Source organism: Lytechinus variegatus, chromosome 2 (assembly GCF_018143015.1).
Source record: "Lytechinus variegatus isolate NC3 chromosome 2, Lvar_3.0, whole genome shotgun sequence".
NCBI lineage: Eukaryota > Metazoa > Echinodermata > Echinoidea > Temnopleuroida > Toxopneustidae > Lytechinus > Lytechinus variegatus.
The window spans coordinates 27,815,315-27,832,346 of NC_054741.1; the positions used below are offsets into that span (position 1 = coordinate 27,815,315).

A 17,032-nucleotide genomic window follows, 5' to 3' on the forward strand; every position below is an offset into this window, starting at 1 on the left:
AAACGAAATACTTTCAAGTTGGTATAATTTGTGTTCTCAAGAAATCACACAAGAATACCCATGAACATATAAGTTGTTCTAATAGGAACTGGATCTGGTTTTTAATGAAAACTGAGTTAATGTGTTATATAGGCACATTCTTTCTTAACCATTTTAAGAAAGAAGTATCTGCCTAGATTAAAAAAAATATGAAAAAAATGAATCTTTCAAAATCACTTACCAAACAGGCCTAATGCAAGTCTAACAAATTCTTCTTCTCTTTAGAAAATTGATTAATTTTAAATGAATTCTAAATAAGCCATAACTGTATATTATGGCATGAATTACCAAACAGAGGACTGGTATTGACAAGCTAAGATAGTTCATTTAATTCATTTATTTAATACTTTCATTAAAAACATATATAAAGACATAATAACATAGACAATACATAATAGAAATAATCATGACATTAATAGTAAGCAAAACGATATAAAGAAAAAAAAGAATGAAAAATTACTTTACTCGGATAAAAATGAAAGTATAAGGAGTGGCAGAAAGGCTGAGCCTTATATAAAAGCCAAGCTCCAAACATAATTATAAACCAAAGTATGTATAACTGATTTAAAAAAGATAAGATTTAAAAGGTACGTGCATACATGCAATCATCAACACCTATTTACAAAAAAATGGACAGACAAACACACACACACCCACACACAAACATACACACATCTTATTGAGTGAAATCATTGCACCTGTGAATAGTTTTGAAGTAAATAAAATTTCATTTTCCTTTCATACTAGGAAGTGGAGTTAACATAATATATATGTCAATTCTCGTTGGTTAATCATTCCTACCTTCTTAATGTTTCTCTCAATTGTGATTGGAAGATGAAAGAGAAACTTGAATCTATTGAGAACGTTGAGGGCATTCCTGGTGGAGTCTGCTCTGTCTTTACGATGTAACACACTCTGAAATATCTTCTGAGCGTTCTCATTGCCCTCTGAATAGGAAAAAGGAAAAGAAATAATTCATTTGCATAATTATGTACTCTCATTTCATGAGAATACGTAATTACAGTGAGAAGTACCATAAACATATGAGATGTACTATAAACAGAAGAGCAATCAGAACAATACAGCCTAGGAATCACAAATTTGACCAGCCACCCCAAAATGTCACCAAAAGTGGATTTTGATAGTTTTATTGAGTTTGAACAGCATATCCTAAGCTTTGATATAATATGTCAAAATTCATCAGGAATAACCCACAAAAGTACGTGATTGCATGCAGAAGAAACTAAGTGAGAGCTTCCAAAAATAAGGAGAACACAACGTTTTAAATTTAGGGCTCACTCAAGCATGAGATGTGCACACAGCAAATCTTGGTGAAACTTTCCAGCAGTTCACAAAAATCTGTCTCAAAGAAGCTCTTGAATCTTGTGTTCTATTTAACTTTACCTCTTCAGATTTTAACAGTATGAAGAAGAAGAATTACTCTTTCAGATAAGCTATTTATTTCAATTTTCACCTCTTGAAGACCAAATTACTATTTTGGATATTTACGGAGAACCTTTCCTGGTGACTTGTTTTGGGGGTGGCTGGTCACAAATATGTTATTGTGTTACATGGATTAAATAAGAGATTGCAGTTTCTCACATCAACAAGGTATTTCTATTCAATCAACATACATATCAAGTAACAACATTTCTTAATTTCATTGTGTAATCCAATCAGAATCCATCAGTTATGATCTCCAGCAGAAAATCATCAATAGTTTTCAGGGTTCCCAGCTTTTCAAGAAAACAAAATTCCCTGATAATTATTTTAACCCATTCCCAGTTTTGCATGTTTTCTAAGTTGTAGCAGTGAATTACATGCATTTTCGGTGTGAACATTAGTACCACCATAACCAGTCATTCAATGGATGTTGTTTTGATATGCAACAAAATATAACAGAGTCTGACTGACTGCAGTGCTTTCGACTTTTGGGCCAATCAAAATTCCCTGCTTTTCCCTCATTTGAGGCATTTTCCCCTGATTGGAGGTATTTCATAAATCGAATTCCCTGACTAGAAAAAAGTAAAATAATTTTCACTGATTTCCCTGATGGGCTGGAAACCCTGGTTTTACATCACAAAAGTTTTACAAAATAGGTCTTAATCCATTCAAAGTGGATCATTTGGATTACACTAAACAATACCTATTTTTTTTTTTTAAAGAACAATTCATACATTTTCAAAACCACCTTTGTGAATTTGGGCCATTAGGCTGTCAATCTTTTTGAGGTAAATAGCGAAAAAGCTTTAGCACAAACAAACTCACTGATAAGCAAGTCCTCGATCTTCTGCAGAGTGACAGTCTTATCTTGGCCTCCATCTCCCTCTCCGTTCATCTCCATCTCATCTTCTTCCTTCCCTTCATCTCCTCCGTCTACCTCGATGGATTCCTCCCCGGGGGATGCTTTCAACCGATCGCCGATGTTCTCATGCCTACACAGGTCTCCATGAATAGCTGATTTAGAAGGAAATAGTACAATAGAGAAAAAAAATAACAATTTGACAGTACAGTATCGACATCTTGAATACTCTTTCACTTTCTTTAAAATAATTTTCAGTTTCTAATAAGTGCAGAAAATGGGATGATTTAATGGTACAAACCACAAGAACAATGTGCTGTTAAACATCATTACCGATCAATATTAAGTCTTCATTTAATTGTACAAACTTATCGAATGGAAAAAATGAGAGTTAACTTTGTAATTATTGTATCCAACTGCATTTTTAATCTTTGACTTGTCATATTAGGAGTACACTGTCTTGTGATTGTTTTGCACTGTGCAAAATTGTGCCCATGGCCCAGTGCATACGTCAAAAATGTGATATAAGTGAATTGTGTACCCTATTTATGACTGCAATGTAAGCTGAAATAGGTTGAAAGACAGTAATTTACAGAATACAACCTACACTCAGGAATTCATTCAACCAAGGTCCTTTGCAACTTTAATACGAAAAGCAAGGAAAAGATAAACAATTTTTTGTGTGTGTGCATCAGATAAAATACAAAGATTACTAAAAAATATGAGTTTAGGAAATAACATTTCTTACTTGCTAGAATGTCCTGACAATTCATGAAGGTACCCAGGTTTGATTTGATGAATGTCTGTGGTCCTTCGGTCTTCAAACCCGATGACTGTCTCTTCAAATGCTCCAAACCTTTCTTAAGATCTACAAAACTACAAAGAAACAAGCAAAAATAATCATGATGTAGGCTACACTGCACTCTGAAACTGTCATTCTATATTAGGAATATATCCATCAATGTGACCAGAGTTAAATAAAGAGGCAATTACATCACAAGACCAGGGCCCAGGTCATACGAAGAGTTGCAATTGATCCGATTAACCACAACTATGGAAAGCCAGCAACGTCAACATCTATATTCCATATTTATTCAAAGTATTTTCTAAGATATAGAGTATGCATTTATACATCTGTATACAAAAATAATGATGATGTATGCTACACTGTACTCTGAAACTGTCATTCTATATTAGGAATATACCCATCAATGTGACCAGAGTTAAATAAAGAGGCAATTACATCACAAGACCAGGGCCTAGTCTTATGAAGAGTTGCGACTGATCCGATTAACCACAACTATGGAAAGCCAGCAACGTCAACATCTAAAATCCATACTTGTTCAAAATATTTTCTACATATATGTGTCTTACGAAGAGTTGCGACTGATCCGATTAACCACAACTATGGAAAGCCAGCAACGTCAACATCTAAAATCCATACTTGTTCAAAATATTTTCTACATATATGTGTTTATAGATCTATCGTTTTTTTGAAAATTCAGTGTGCTTCTCTTTGTTTATGAAGGACATTGTGCAAATTTCCTGTACAAAAACTTATGACATTGATGGATTTCCACATAGCTGAGGTTGATCGGATCAATCGCAACTTTTTGTTAAAGATGGGGCCCTGATACCACTTTGTGTTCATTTCAATTTTTCCTACGTATCTGGGGAGCGTTTCATAAATATTTTCATCTGACAAGTTGTCAGATCTGACATCTTTCCATGATTTTGATTGGCTGAGAGGCACTGTTCCTATGGTAACTGTCGGATAAAATGGGACATGTCGGAAAACACGTCCGACAAGTCCTTGAAATGCCCCCCAGATCTAAGGATTATTTTTTACAGGAATAGTGGAGGAGGAAGGAGGTATCAGAGTGATGAGGAAAATATTGCAGAAAATAGTTTTCTTGGTGACGAATGAAACAATATTCATACATGTACAGTTGAGGCAAAAAGTTTACATACACCCGTGGAATTCAGTGAATTTGTTTGCTTGCCAAACAACACTAAATTTACTTAATCTTCAGAAATATGAATATTACCATGACAAATCTGGTATCACATGAAAGAGGGTATTAAGCTCTTTCACATAATTGGGATGCCGTTGGGATTAAATTATATTTCACGTGGAATTTTCTTTGAAGAAAAAAGTAATATTCAAAACCACTGAACAAAGAAGTGAAATCTTAAATGTTTGTGTTGAAAAGTAACTAGCACAAATATGAAATGTTTTTGTCAAGTTTTTATATCTAATTTGTCTAAAATATGAAGATTGTTTTGGGAAAAATGACACCTAAATATTATTCAGCTCCTGATGACAAAGCGATGTGATGAAGGGGCATGACATACTCATTTGTTTGATATCATGATAGCACAAATATATCATAAGATGCAGTAAATTTTATGATGCTTGGCAAGTGTAAACTTTTCTTTGAATTTCCTGGTGAATAGGTGTATGTAAACTTCTGGCCTCAACTGTATGTCTTCTCACTGAAGGAAACGAGGGCCCCATATAGCTTTGCCCTTGATCATAAGGTCAATTTTTTAAAGCTTGAATTCATTAAATATCGCATGAAATCAATCTCACAAGACAACTGTACGATCAATGTTAAGCTCTGTGTTACAAGCCACTGATTATCACTAAGTCCAATATTTTACTTGAAAATATCTCTCTTCTCTACTGGTCCATTTGGTGTTCAAAATCCATTTTTTTTTTTAATAGAAAGATCCTGATGACTGCTGAATTTATCAGTCAAAATTATATGATGAATTGTAGTTGATCAGTTCTACATAATTTCAAACATTTTACATTCACATATACTATCACTAAAAATTGTAATTTTCATACTTTTCATACATTTATTGCGATATTGCATTTGGAATTATATATCTGTTATACACACAGTAATTTATTTCAATACGTACCTGGTACTACTGTGACTTTCAATGAGAAATAGGGCAGGTTCAAAATTCCGGTGTGCTAAGTTGCTACTCCCTGTATTAATACAAATTAGTTTTTAAGAGAGACACAAATTTATTTAGAAGAAAAGCTTAGATGTGAGCCAGTAAGCTTTCTGTTCTGTCACAAACAACTGAAATATCTTTCATGGTATTCAAATTAAAGGGTCCAAACAGAGTCATACTTACAACAATAAACAAAGGCAATGGAACGTTTACTGAATGTCTTTATGTGGTAAATCTTGATTAGCTATTTCCTGGGAACCAGAACACCAAAAGCCCAAGAAATCTTCTATCTCTATCATTGTTTAAACTTCTAGTAACCTAAGTATATATGAACTCAATATAACATGTACAAATGAAACATCACCTATTCTACTTAATAATCAAATTTGAAGTAACCATCACTGCATCAAATTCATATCTTTTTGTTGATAAACTAACAAACACTTTTAAGACTGATTCAAGCCATTACTTATACATATGGGTCTGTTTTTAGGATGAATTACATTGTCAATACGTCATCAGTTAAAAAATAAATAACATACCTTTAGGAAACATTTGGTGAGCTTCTTCATCAGAAAGTTGCCTGGTTCAAATAATTCAAACAACATGCATCAGTGTCAGTTATGAATAGATACTAAAGTGAAAACATCAATGTGCAAATGTGATCATCATGCCACACTTAATAAAAACTGTAAAGAACTTCAGGGATACCCAATCACTAGATTACCACTCTACCCCTACATATGTTCCATCAAAAATAGAAATTCATATATGCATATGATCAAAAGGTGAAATAGTTTCTAAAAGCACACCAATGCAAAAAAGGTAGAAAATTACAGGTATATCAGTAGGCTATATATTACTTTAATGAGTAGAAAAATATCATTCACGCATCAAACAGTCACATTGGATCTAATACCTAGGTACAATTATATGGGAAAATTCAATTGATTAAATGAAATACATAATCCAACAACTATCCAATATTATATTTCTCTCTGTTATATATCTTTCATATGTAAATACTGTCAGTTTTTGTTAAATTGTTATGTAAATTGCAGGCATTGTTTATATATTACAGAGTATATTTAGCAGACACACGATTGTTCATTCTTAACAAGATAAGAAACACATGTTTTATCTGCCTAAACTACAAGGGGCCAGCCAGACTTGACTAGCATTCAAGCTATTTTCTGGTTCCTATAATCCTTGCTTTTCTATGATGAATTCATAATTGATTGGCTGTAAAATGGTAATTATCATTGCATTGGATAATAAATTCATTCAATTCATTCACTCACTCACCCACCCACTCACTCACTCACTCACTCACGTTCCTTCATTCATTCATTCATCTAATACTGGTTCTCTCTTGCAGATTGAAAGATTGAAGAGTATGCTTACGGAGTGTGTTCCATGGGTAGACCCAGAGGATCTTCTCTTCCCGATTGAAGGGGTGATGACGGTCGACTGATGCTGTTTAATCTTCTCTCAAACAATGATGATTCATCTACCCAAATGGCTGAATCTTGAAGGGGATCTAAAGAAGGAACAGAGTCAGGAAAAACAGAATTACCATAAGTAAACACGAAAAGCCAATTATCATCCTTCTTTAACTTTTCTGTTCAATTCCTTCTGAAGAGATCAACAAAGAGCCAGCTAAATATACAATCTTTTCCAAACTTGACCCATTCCCCAAAACCAAAAACATCTCGCCATTATAAGAGCCCAAGTATCTCAGTAGGACCAATTTTGATGGCAGTTTGTCATACAATTCCATATTCAATTTTTCTTTCTACTATTCAGGTGGGTGTTTCATAAAGCTGTTTGTAAGTTAGAGCGACTTTAAGAACAACTGGTGAACATTTCTTATGCACTAAGTACTCACCAATGAACATATCATTTACCACAAGAAAGGATCACCTGTCGTTCTTAAAGTCGCTCTTAACATACGAAACGGCCCCTGCTCAGACAAAGCATAGTCTGTCATTAGATGAATATGACAATGGTTAAATTTCCGATCTCTGACTTACTTGGTAAGAATTGGAGTCCTCTGAACTTGACCGTGGAAGTGCCGATACCTCCGGATTTGGTGGATACTATGACATCACCAGGGCCTTTACAATTGGTTGTTCTACAGATAATCTTACTGGGCGAGATCCACTCGGCTAGGAGTGTGATGTTGACTCCACATACTATGATACCTGAAAAAGATCACACCAAATACATTCATGATAATGAATGCATAAACTGAAAATAATAATGTCTCCATTAAGCACCGAACTAAAAAGGAGGCTAGTAATGTGGTCCTGAACAATAAGCTGTCCCAACATTTGATTTTTCTACATGCAAGTCTATGAGATTCACTAGATTAGAAAAGTAACATTGACTCAGCAAACAGTATACAGGCAGACACATTAAGTTGAGAAAGGCTGAAAAACAATACTAGTCCCCTAAAGTAATGTCTTAATTCACTTAACACTCATATTCTAATTTTGTAAATAATTTTTCACCAGGTGACTGAATGGAAGATTCAACCATAAATTAAAAAAAAAAATCATTTAACAATAAATGCTTATTGAGCCACCAATCTCAAACAGCATCCATTAAAATGACCACTCAAATATATGTTTTAATAAAAGAGATTTATGTGCCAAATAATAAAATATAGAATTACAGAGCACAGATACTATTCAACAAAATATTCTGGTAAAAAATGTTTAAAAGCTGAGATATTTGCAAAATAAGCATGGCAATCCAACCAGATTTCAATTTTTTTTCCAAGCAATAAAAATACACTGCCCCACACGTGCTTATCTGTGTTACCAATCTCCAGTGTAATAATTTTTCAGCTTAGAGTTTGCAGAGTTAGGTTTACATAACTGATCCTGGTGGGTGTTTCATAAAACTGATCGCAAGTTAAGAGCGACTTTAAGAATGAATGGTGAAACAACTTACTTAAGCGCAATATAATCACCAACAAACATTTATTGGTGAATATAATTTACCACAAAAAAGGTTCATCAGTTTATCTTAAGGTCACTCTTAACTTACGAACCACTTTATGTAACAGCCCCCTGATCTAGATCTACAATGATATGGTGAAAATTAACTTTCATTTTAAAGGCATTCTCATGAAAACCTTTGTTTGCTGCATATATATTCCTTCAGCTTTGAACACATGTTTACAATCATAACTTAACTTTATATTAAAAAATACATTGCTAAACACTCATACAAAGTTTTTCAACATAGACATTCTCCTAAAAAAGCATGCTTAAAACAATTGCAGAGTTGGTGGTGATGCTTAATGAATTGAGAATTTTGTTGGGGAAATGCTGTACTGGTACTTCTAAAACAAGCCCCAATCAAAATGTTCTATTATCCCTGATCAAGTCAGGGCAAATATTTGTTTATAATGAAGAAATGAACTCACTGAATACGTCCTTTTCATTGATCCCTAGGTTTTCACCTCTGATGGTGAGTTTGGTTCCTGGTGGGCCCTCCTTGGGGGATAGTCCTGTCACCTTAGGAGGGTCTCGAAATTTCCTAGACTGCATCCTTCTCACTGCCTATAGCAAACTATACAAAGAAAAGCAAATAGACTTCTTCTAAAGCAGCAGCGCTTAAGTTCACTATTTGTCTGTGGCTTACTGGTGGGCTGTGAATGCTCTCAGGTGGAGACTGTTCATATTTATCGGCTGATGCAAGCATTTTACGATTCATGATATTTATCGACCGATGCAAGTATTTTTTTTTTCATATAAGTTGGCACTGCTCATGATATTGTTGCATACGCGTCTTTGCAGCTAGGCTATGAGATAACAAAGACGGCAAGATGGCAACAAAGACGGCAAGATGGCAACAATAATAGACTGTAAGTAAATGCTTCTCTACTTAAAATATTTTTCAATTGTTTCTGTTTAATTTGATCAAAATATTAGTGCCAAATGCTTACATAATGTATTTTAGCCCATTTACATAAGTTTTGGCTCAAAACCTTAAAGAAAACGACTATTTTGTAGCAACATTATTGTCATGATTGTTGCCCAATTCATCGGTATGTGTAAAGCAATGGCATGCCGTCCCAGGCTCTGTGGAGAGTAAGCCTACCGGTATGTCAGTAAATGACTTTTTTTTCTCCAGGAATCTCCAGGAACCTCCAGGCACCCCCCCCCCCCCGGCGAAATACAGTTGTTCATGATTGTGATATTCTGAAAAGTTCTCTCCTTCTACCCCCATCTCGATCGGCCATTTTGTTACGATTCATAACAAAAATGGCCGATCGAGACGGGGGTAGGAGATAACTTTTCGTTTTTTTGAGGTTCCAGTTTGTGCCCAGATGTCAGGAAACTGCCACTCGTTAGACCTTCATCTAGTGCTGTAGCTCGGATTGTTTACTGGGCTGAATCCTGCCGAGTTGGCATTGACCAGCTCGGAGCTTTACGGGCCGGGTTTCACTCTGAATCCCTCGAACCCGGAAAATAAACCCGGATTGTTTGATAATATTTGAGGTGTCATTTGTCACCGCAATAAAAGTTGTGAAACTATTTTTAACAAGCAACCAATCCACCTAGTGTGATGGTCGAGGGGACAGGTCAAAGGCCAACCATCCCTACCTTTTTTTCATTTTTTCCCCATCATGATTGGACCTCATGTCTGAGTTATGGCCCTGTGTGTGAGGGATCGAGATGATATAGCTAGCAGGCTAACGGCGCACATGCACACAGTGTACCTGCCATGTGATATCGTCTGACTGGTCATGTGATTGGCTGAGAGTAATGGTTTCACTGGGTGAGAATGTCCAATTTGTTTACAAGTAAAGGCCAGTTGGTCCATTAGGCATGGTCATAACTCAAAAAGTTCTCCTTTTGATATTATGGTAATATATATTTTGGTAAAATAATCTGTCCGGTTTATTGAGATATCTTTTATACCAGTTTTTTCTGCTAACCATAAAAGCCCTCCCTCCCCCCAAAACCCTGTTGTGTTGACATTTTCCACAAAGTCGGTGATCCGAAAATAATAGCTCAGCTGGGAGTGGGTGCAAAACAATTTAATTCCCATTTAACGGATACATTAAAGAGGGTGGACGAGACGGACGAGAAGAGGGAAGAGGAGGGTGCCGTTACAGGGAGAGAGAGAGAAGGGTGAGGGGGGGGGTACGTGTACAAGAGCAAAAAAAAAAAAAAAAACGTGAGAGATGACTAAATGGATGATATGGGGTAGGATGATATTGGACCTATTGTCAAAGTTAAATATGAAATAAAAATGTATTTTGATTCATTTTTTTTATTAAAAATATTATTACCGGTAGCTGAAGGCTAGAATAAGACAGATAAAAATAAATCATACACAAAAAATAGTTTGAATAAAATATTCTATTGCTTCAAAGCAAATATGAGGAATGAAATACGCTCAGAAATTAACTCTTTCTGCCACCTCCACCCCTCCGAAAAAAATCTGCCCTGTGATAGACAGAAACAATCTCTGTGAGAGCCTGTTTGAAAATTGGGTCACCAGAATGATAACATAATAAACAATGTGGTTTGTAATCTGCCTCTTGATTTCACACACACACACAAAAAAAATCATCTCAAAGCACATGTTTCGTAGTAAATCACTAGAGATGCACAGACTGTGCTGTTGACCATACCGCTGCACTGGTGATAAGCATGTGAGGAATTGCCATTTGGCCTTGTATCGTCTCAATCCCCTCTCTACATTACTACTGGATGATATAAACAATGAATTAAATATTTTGGGGGTTTGTATCGTCTTTTGAGAACAAGGTCAGAAGGTGATGTCGGTCACAGATAAGAGTCAAGTAGGTCAAAACTTTGTACTTTTGCATGGACATAAATCAATTTTAGCCGGACCGGGTTACCGGGCCTCTCCGGGTCGAGCTATGATTCTGATAAGATTTACGAGCCGGGTTCGGACCGAGTTGAAGGAACCGAGCTACAGCACTACCTTCATCCATATAATCGTGGTAAGTGCTTGATTTCTGTTTTAACTATTTATTCAGAGAATTATTTTGACCATACTTCACGTTTGTCAGGTGAGTATGCCTTACACGTAAGGTGATGCCCAGATGTCAGGAAACTGCCACTCGTTAGACCTTCATCCATATAATCGTGGTAAGTGCTTGATTTCTGTTTTAACTATTTATTCGGAGAATTATTTTGACCATACTTCACGTTTGTCAGGTGAGTATGCCTTACATGTAAGGTCCTGGGCTCCCTGGGTTAGATATTATTATGCTATAACATTAACAAACAATCACTGGTGGGGAAATTCTCTCAAAGACAAAATCAAACAAAAAATTTAAATAAAAACTCAGACTAGGCCGGTGCGAAAGTCGAAACTGCATTTGCTGGCAGAAATCAGAAACCAAATTAACAAATAAAAAGAAAAACAAGGCAAGGGATTGTTACACAGTGAATATTTGGGGCTAGTAAATTAAAGTTATATTTATAATTCATCACAGGTGGAGGTATAAATTAAAGGTCATCAGATCATGGACTTACTAGGTCCAGTGGCAATCTAAAGTCATTCCTATTATATAGACTACGTAATTTCTTACGCACACATGCCAATACAAGATATCACGATTCCATGGTACATGTATTCGAATAGCACATACACGATATCACTAACGCGACTTAAGGCAACTACCGCTAGCTGTGCGAGTCTCGCTTCACAGAGTCGAACTCGACAAAGCAAAGGAGACAAAAAACCTGTCAATGACTGTTGTCCATAAGCATGGATACATGAAATTCATTAAGAAAGAGTACTAAAAGACTATACAAACAATAGAGACTATGTAATGTAGGCCATCGACAAAATCACTTACAATATGAATTGTGATTGTCCGCCTTTCAACTGAACTCGCCCCTTTCCCCGGAAGTACCGGTACCGTACAAATTATGTTTGTTTTGTTTAGCTCTAATTTGGTCCGATCCGAGCGAGCAGCGCAGGGGGGGGGTCGATAGCAAAATGATGTCCAAAGGCCTGTAAGTAGTTAGAACATTACATGCCATGTATACGTACATGCATATACTAATGTGTACATTATATAAAACCAGATCAGTTAATTGCCTATCATGAATTTGTTCGAAGGATTTGTAATAATTGATAAAAATCAGATGTACAGCAAATGCGTGCGCGCGAGGCGAGCGAGCAAATTTTCAGATATATGTAGTTGGAATAATGATGACCGAAATCGTATTTCATGGGATGTGTAATTATGGTCGAAATGCAGCAAGTGGGCGTATATTGGCGTGCATTTAAAATTGCTATAGTCGTTTAAAGTGATGCGCATACAGTATAAAATATGATAAAAGTAAATTATCAATAAATATGGAGAAGAAAGGAAAGAAAAATATAATTTGCTCACTGGTTAAAGATGAGATGAGCATGATTTGGGGAATCATTACTATTGGGAATAAGGGTGCCTAAGACATGATTTTAGATCATCACAGCTAGACCACAGAATAAACTTCCAAAAAGGTGGTAATAGCACAGTGGTGCAAATATAAAGAAATAAATTGCGGAAAGGAACGATTTTGAATAATATTTAAGATTACATTGGGAGGTGATGCAATATTTGAAATATGTATTAGATTGTTATGGAATTAATGTGATATAAACGGATAAAATCGTAAAAAGTGTGTGGGAAATATGTCTGTCCCTTTTCTTGCCTCTGTGTTTATCTCCCTCTCACGTGAGTATCCCCCATTCCCCCCCCCCCCCCGGATTTACGCCCGTGCGTGGATGTGATAGGCCTAATGAAACTGAAAATCCATTGTTTCACAGGAGTTTTAAAACACTTTCTGATTTATTTTAGTCTTGATGCTAAGAGGGGATGCCGTGGAGCCAGACGAAGTCTCAACTACGTGAAGCATATCCCTGATGACAGAAATAGAAAGATTTTTCGGTCTAGCTTAATGATGAAAAATTATGAACTTAAAAAAAGACCTCGAACAAATTTTGCAACATTCACCATCGAATATTTTTGAAGAGCCAAAAGGGTAATTATTTCCCAAAACTGTGTACAAAAAAAATAAAGAAAAAAAAATAACCATCTGATTGTGATTTTTATTGCACCTAGCTCCCCCCCCCCCCTTCCGCGGCCCCCAGTGGGGGATCCAGGACTTTCTAGATAAGAAGGGGCACATTCCTCGGGAAATTTTACAAGCAATTAAAACAAAAACAAAAACAAAACAAACAAGGTTTTCGATCACTAGACCAGGTTGCATTTTGTCCCACGTAAAATTTGACAAGAAAAGTCACCTCTTGCGTATGAACGCCATATTCCCATAAAAAATATTTGCTGTCACTGTCTCTCAAAGGGGGGGGAGGGGTGGGGGCATACGTACTATGAACGACATAATTTACATTGAAAATTTTAGGCTATGGTCGACTAGCTGTCAAAAAGGGGGCACGGGCCAGAAGTGCATCCGGATCCACCATTGGCGACCCCTGATTTCTTGATCCCATGCAAGGGGTGAGAATAATAGGCCTACGAATATTACATAATATTTTCATATTGCCTTTAAAAAATCAGTCCCAGCCTCCAGCCCTCGACCCCCCACCCCCGGCCCCTTCTCTTCCAATGAATCCGCTACTGGGACAGTCAAGAAGAAGTGGGGCAAAAACAACTAAAACTGTAGATTCAACTTCCTTTTTAGGGATAATTGCGATATAAAGGTAAATGCTTTAACTTGACGCAAATTTACCTATGTGTAAAATATTGCATAAATAATTTTTGCGTTTTGTATTGTTACTCGGTTATATTTTGACTATAATATCGTTTTTACGCAAAAAGAGAGGTATAGTATGAGCACGTATAGAATTAATCGTAGGTTCGGAATATGGCATTCATCGTGCTTCACTCGATCCATGTGAGGTATTTTTCTATTACTGTTTGTTTTTATGATAGTCTTATATAATTCGGTCGCTTGCAAATTACAAGTATTTGTAATCGTAGCAGGTTCTACATAATCATGTTTTTATCGAATATCGCAATGAAAAACTTCATTTAAATCCAAAGTATGAAGGTAGTATTTTAATTTACTTTATCGGGGTGGCCTCATCGGTAATTGAGACATTACATGGGGGACCTCCATAACATAAAAACTTGTATGTACAAATACTACACAAAAATCAATTCCAAGACCTGCTAGTAAAACTTAATTTTTAGCGTGCTCGCTAACAGATAGTTTCATTGTCAATTGAACCAGAATTCTTTAGAGATTTCTAAAAAAATATATGAAACCCAAACACAATATATACAAATCTGTCAATCGTTCTCTCTTTGAAAGTGCTGCTGCCTGTCTCGATCCCCCCCCCCCCTATAAAATCCTAACGCCACCTCTGAGCATAAACAGAACATGAGTTTGAATCCACAATATTAACAAATTGATTATTTTTCTCTCTACTCTTGCCACACTGGGGATTATAAGAGCATATTAAGAGCTTAAATAGAGCTGTACTGGCTTATTAGCGGTTTACGTATAATCCAGTCCTCAATAACTATATTATGCGTTTAGAAAGACAACATATTCATTTCCTTTATCTTTTGCAGTATCATCATGATCATTATTAATCAATACACTTTAGACGCAGTATAACAAAAGGAGTCCATCTATACCATTTTCTTTAGGAAGCATCAAAGTGGTGAGTACTTATGTTCCCTTTTATTCTTTTAATGACTGATGTGAATTTTCTGTTGAAAAATATATGGTTTTAGGTGAGTTTGTCTTCTAAATAGTTATGTTAGATTAAAGAGACTTATCGAAATTTCACCCAACGTTAGCCGGTGAACTAAATTTTAAGCATTAATTGCCTGTATTCTCATGAAAATATGCATGACATCATTATATTGACTGGTAAATTTCATTTGATTTCACTGCATGGGGCTGCACCTATCTCAGGACAAAATAATCATTATAGTGTTTTTTACTTCGTGTCGTTATGAACTTGCATGCCACTTAGGTAAAAAAAAAAAAAAAAAAAAAATGAAATAAACAAACTAACAGCCAGTGTGCCGGTATACTGTTATTCGGGTTTATTTCAAGTTCAGTATGGCCACAAATTATGCCGTCGAGTATACAAAGGAAATTCAAAGTAATATTCTAAAAAGCTCAAAATAACAGATAGTCTGGCTGATGAGTTCTGTTCTATTATATTAGTGAATCTCTTAAATAAAATACTTTAATTGGACACATCTTATTTTCTCTGAAAATATTGGAGGGCATACAGGAAAATCATGTGGAGATGGATGCATCAGATGCCCCCATATTTCCATTGGAATCTACAAGACCCACCACTGCCACAACAAGCAACGCCAATGATAACATCAACGAAAACATCACAACATGCACTGTCTGCACAACCATCAGCTCCTCCGACTCCTCTTCTACCACCGCAACCCCCACCACCTCCCCCGCCACCGATTCCTTTGAAATTAGCAGCTGCAGATGGAGGTGACTCGGGTGAGAGTATTTTGATGTTTGAGGATTACCAGAAAATAATTCCCCACATTGCTCGTTTATTTCACATAATATAGGATCAAATAGGTATTTAATGATTTATATTGGTTAATGCATACAGATAGAGTTTCTCATCCCGGGATAAAAAAGGCAAAGTTAATCAATTTGACATTTTCTTTTATACCACAGTGATTATCAAGATAATTATAGTGGATTGGCATTTTAAACAACACAATAATGATGATGGAGATGGCGATTGCTTCATGCTGATGATGCTAGTATAATGATGGTAGTCGTGATGGTGAAAATTGCGATGGTTCCAATGCTAAGAAGTGGTGGGTTTTCATGGCGGTGTAGTGAAGATGGTGTAGGGCTATAGATGATGATGATGATGGAGGTCCAATGATGATGATGATGATGGTGATGATGACGATGATGCCTATATGATAATGATGACGATGTTGACGAGGTGATGATGATGATGATGATAGATGATGACGAGGATGATGATGATGACCTTCATGATAATGATGATGATCGCTGATATTCGATGACGATAATTAAAGGCCTATAGTGTTCAATCATATCAATTGAGTCAAAATAATAATTTCATTCGACAGAGGAGACGACTAGCATCTTCCAGCGACTGGAATTCATCATCTCGATATCTGTGATCTCTGCTGTGATCATCATCCTGGTCGTCATTGCTGTTATCCTTGCCGTCGTGGTACGGCGACGGAAGCTTGAGGCGGAGAGGCGCACCAAGAGACTGCAGATGAAGCGAGCTTCGTCTGCCCATCGTTCTTTTCACATGACATGTCTACACAATGATATGTACAGATTCAAACCAGATCCTGAAGAAATCAAATCCAATACAATATGATCTTTTATTCTGTTTTATTAATTATTTACTCATTAAAATTCTAGATTAGCCTTCTAAATATTAAGAATTCTCTTTCTTGAGAAAAAAAAACACAATTCAGATGATCAGATCGCATTTAAGAGTATAAAGTAAACCTTGTTTCCTGAATTCACTGTTTAAAGAAGAAGGAAGGAAGATACGTAATTTAGATTTAAACTATTTATTCATTTGGCCTAAAAATGTATTTATTATTATGTTTCCACACGTATACTTTGCGGGATAAAAACCTTGATTACTGAAGAAAAAAAAATGAGTGAGTTACATATAAGCGGAGTGTGAGCGAAATGCTTAACATTTTATCAA

At 35.9% G+C, this 17,032-nt stretch overlaps 1 protein-coding gene and 1 long non-coding RNA gene across 2 annotated transcripts in view; one reads left to right on the forward strand and one right to left on the reverse strand.

Moving 5' to 3' along the window:
* The window catches only part of LOC121409718 (exocyst complex component 2-like), a 33,090-nt gene extending 20,850 nt beyond the window's left edge, over positions 1-12,240 (reverse strand). Inside the window, exons 1-9 of the mRNA XM_041601627.1 lie at positions 12,168-12,240; positions 8,748-8,893; positions 7,345-7,515; positions 6,716-6,851; positions 5,854-5,894; positions 5,273-5,342; positions 3,090-3,217; positions 2,308-2,496; positions 841-986 (exon numbers count right to left, since the gene is read on the reverse strand). Of these exons, the coding sequence (XP_041457561.1) occupies positions 841-986; positions 2,308-2,496; positions 3,090-3,217; positions 5,273-5,342; positions 5,854-5,894; positions 6,716-6,851; positions 7,345-7,515; positions 8,748-8,871 (1,005 nt within the window). The 5' untranslated portion in view covers positions 8,872-8,893; positions 12,168-12,240. The remainder of the gene's footprint in view (positions 1-840; positions 987-2,307; positions 2,497-3,089; positions 3,218-5,272; positions 5,343-5,853; positions 5,895-6,715; positions 6,852-7,344; positions 7,516-8,747; positions 8,894-12,167) is intronic.
* Positions 12,241-14,785: 2,545 nt separating this feature from the next.
* Positions 14,786-16,510, forward strand: LOC121407740. The gene is made up of 3 exons (XR_005968948.1): positions 14,786-14,992; positions 15,569-15,810; positions 16,428-16,510. It is a non-coding gene; the product is annotated as an uncharacterized LOC121407740 (long non-coding RNA).
* The last annotated feature ends 522 nt before the right edge of the window (positions 16,511-17,032 follow it).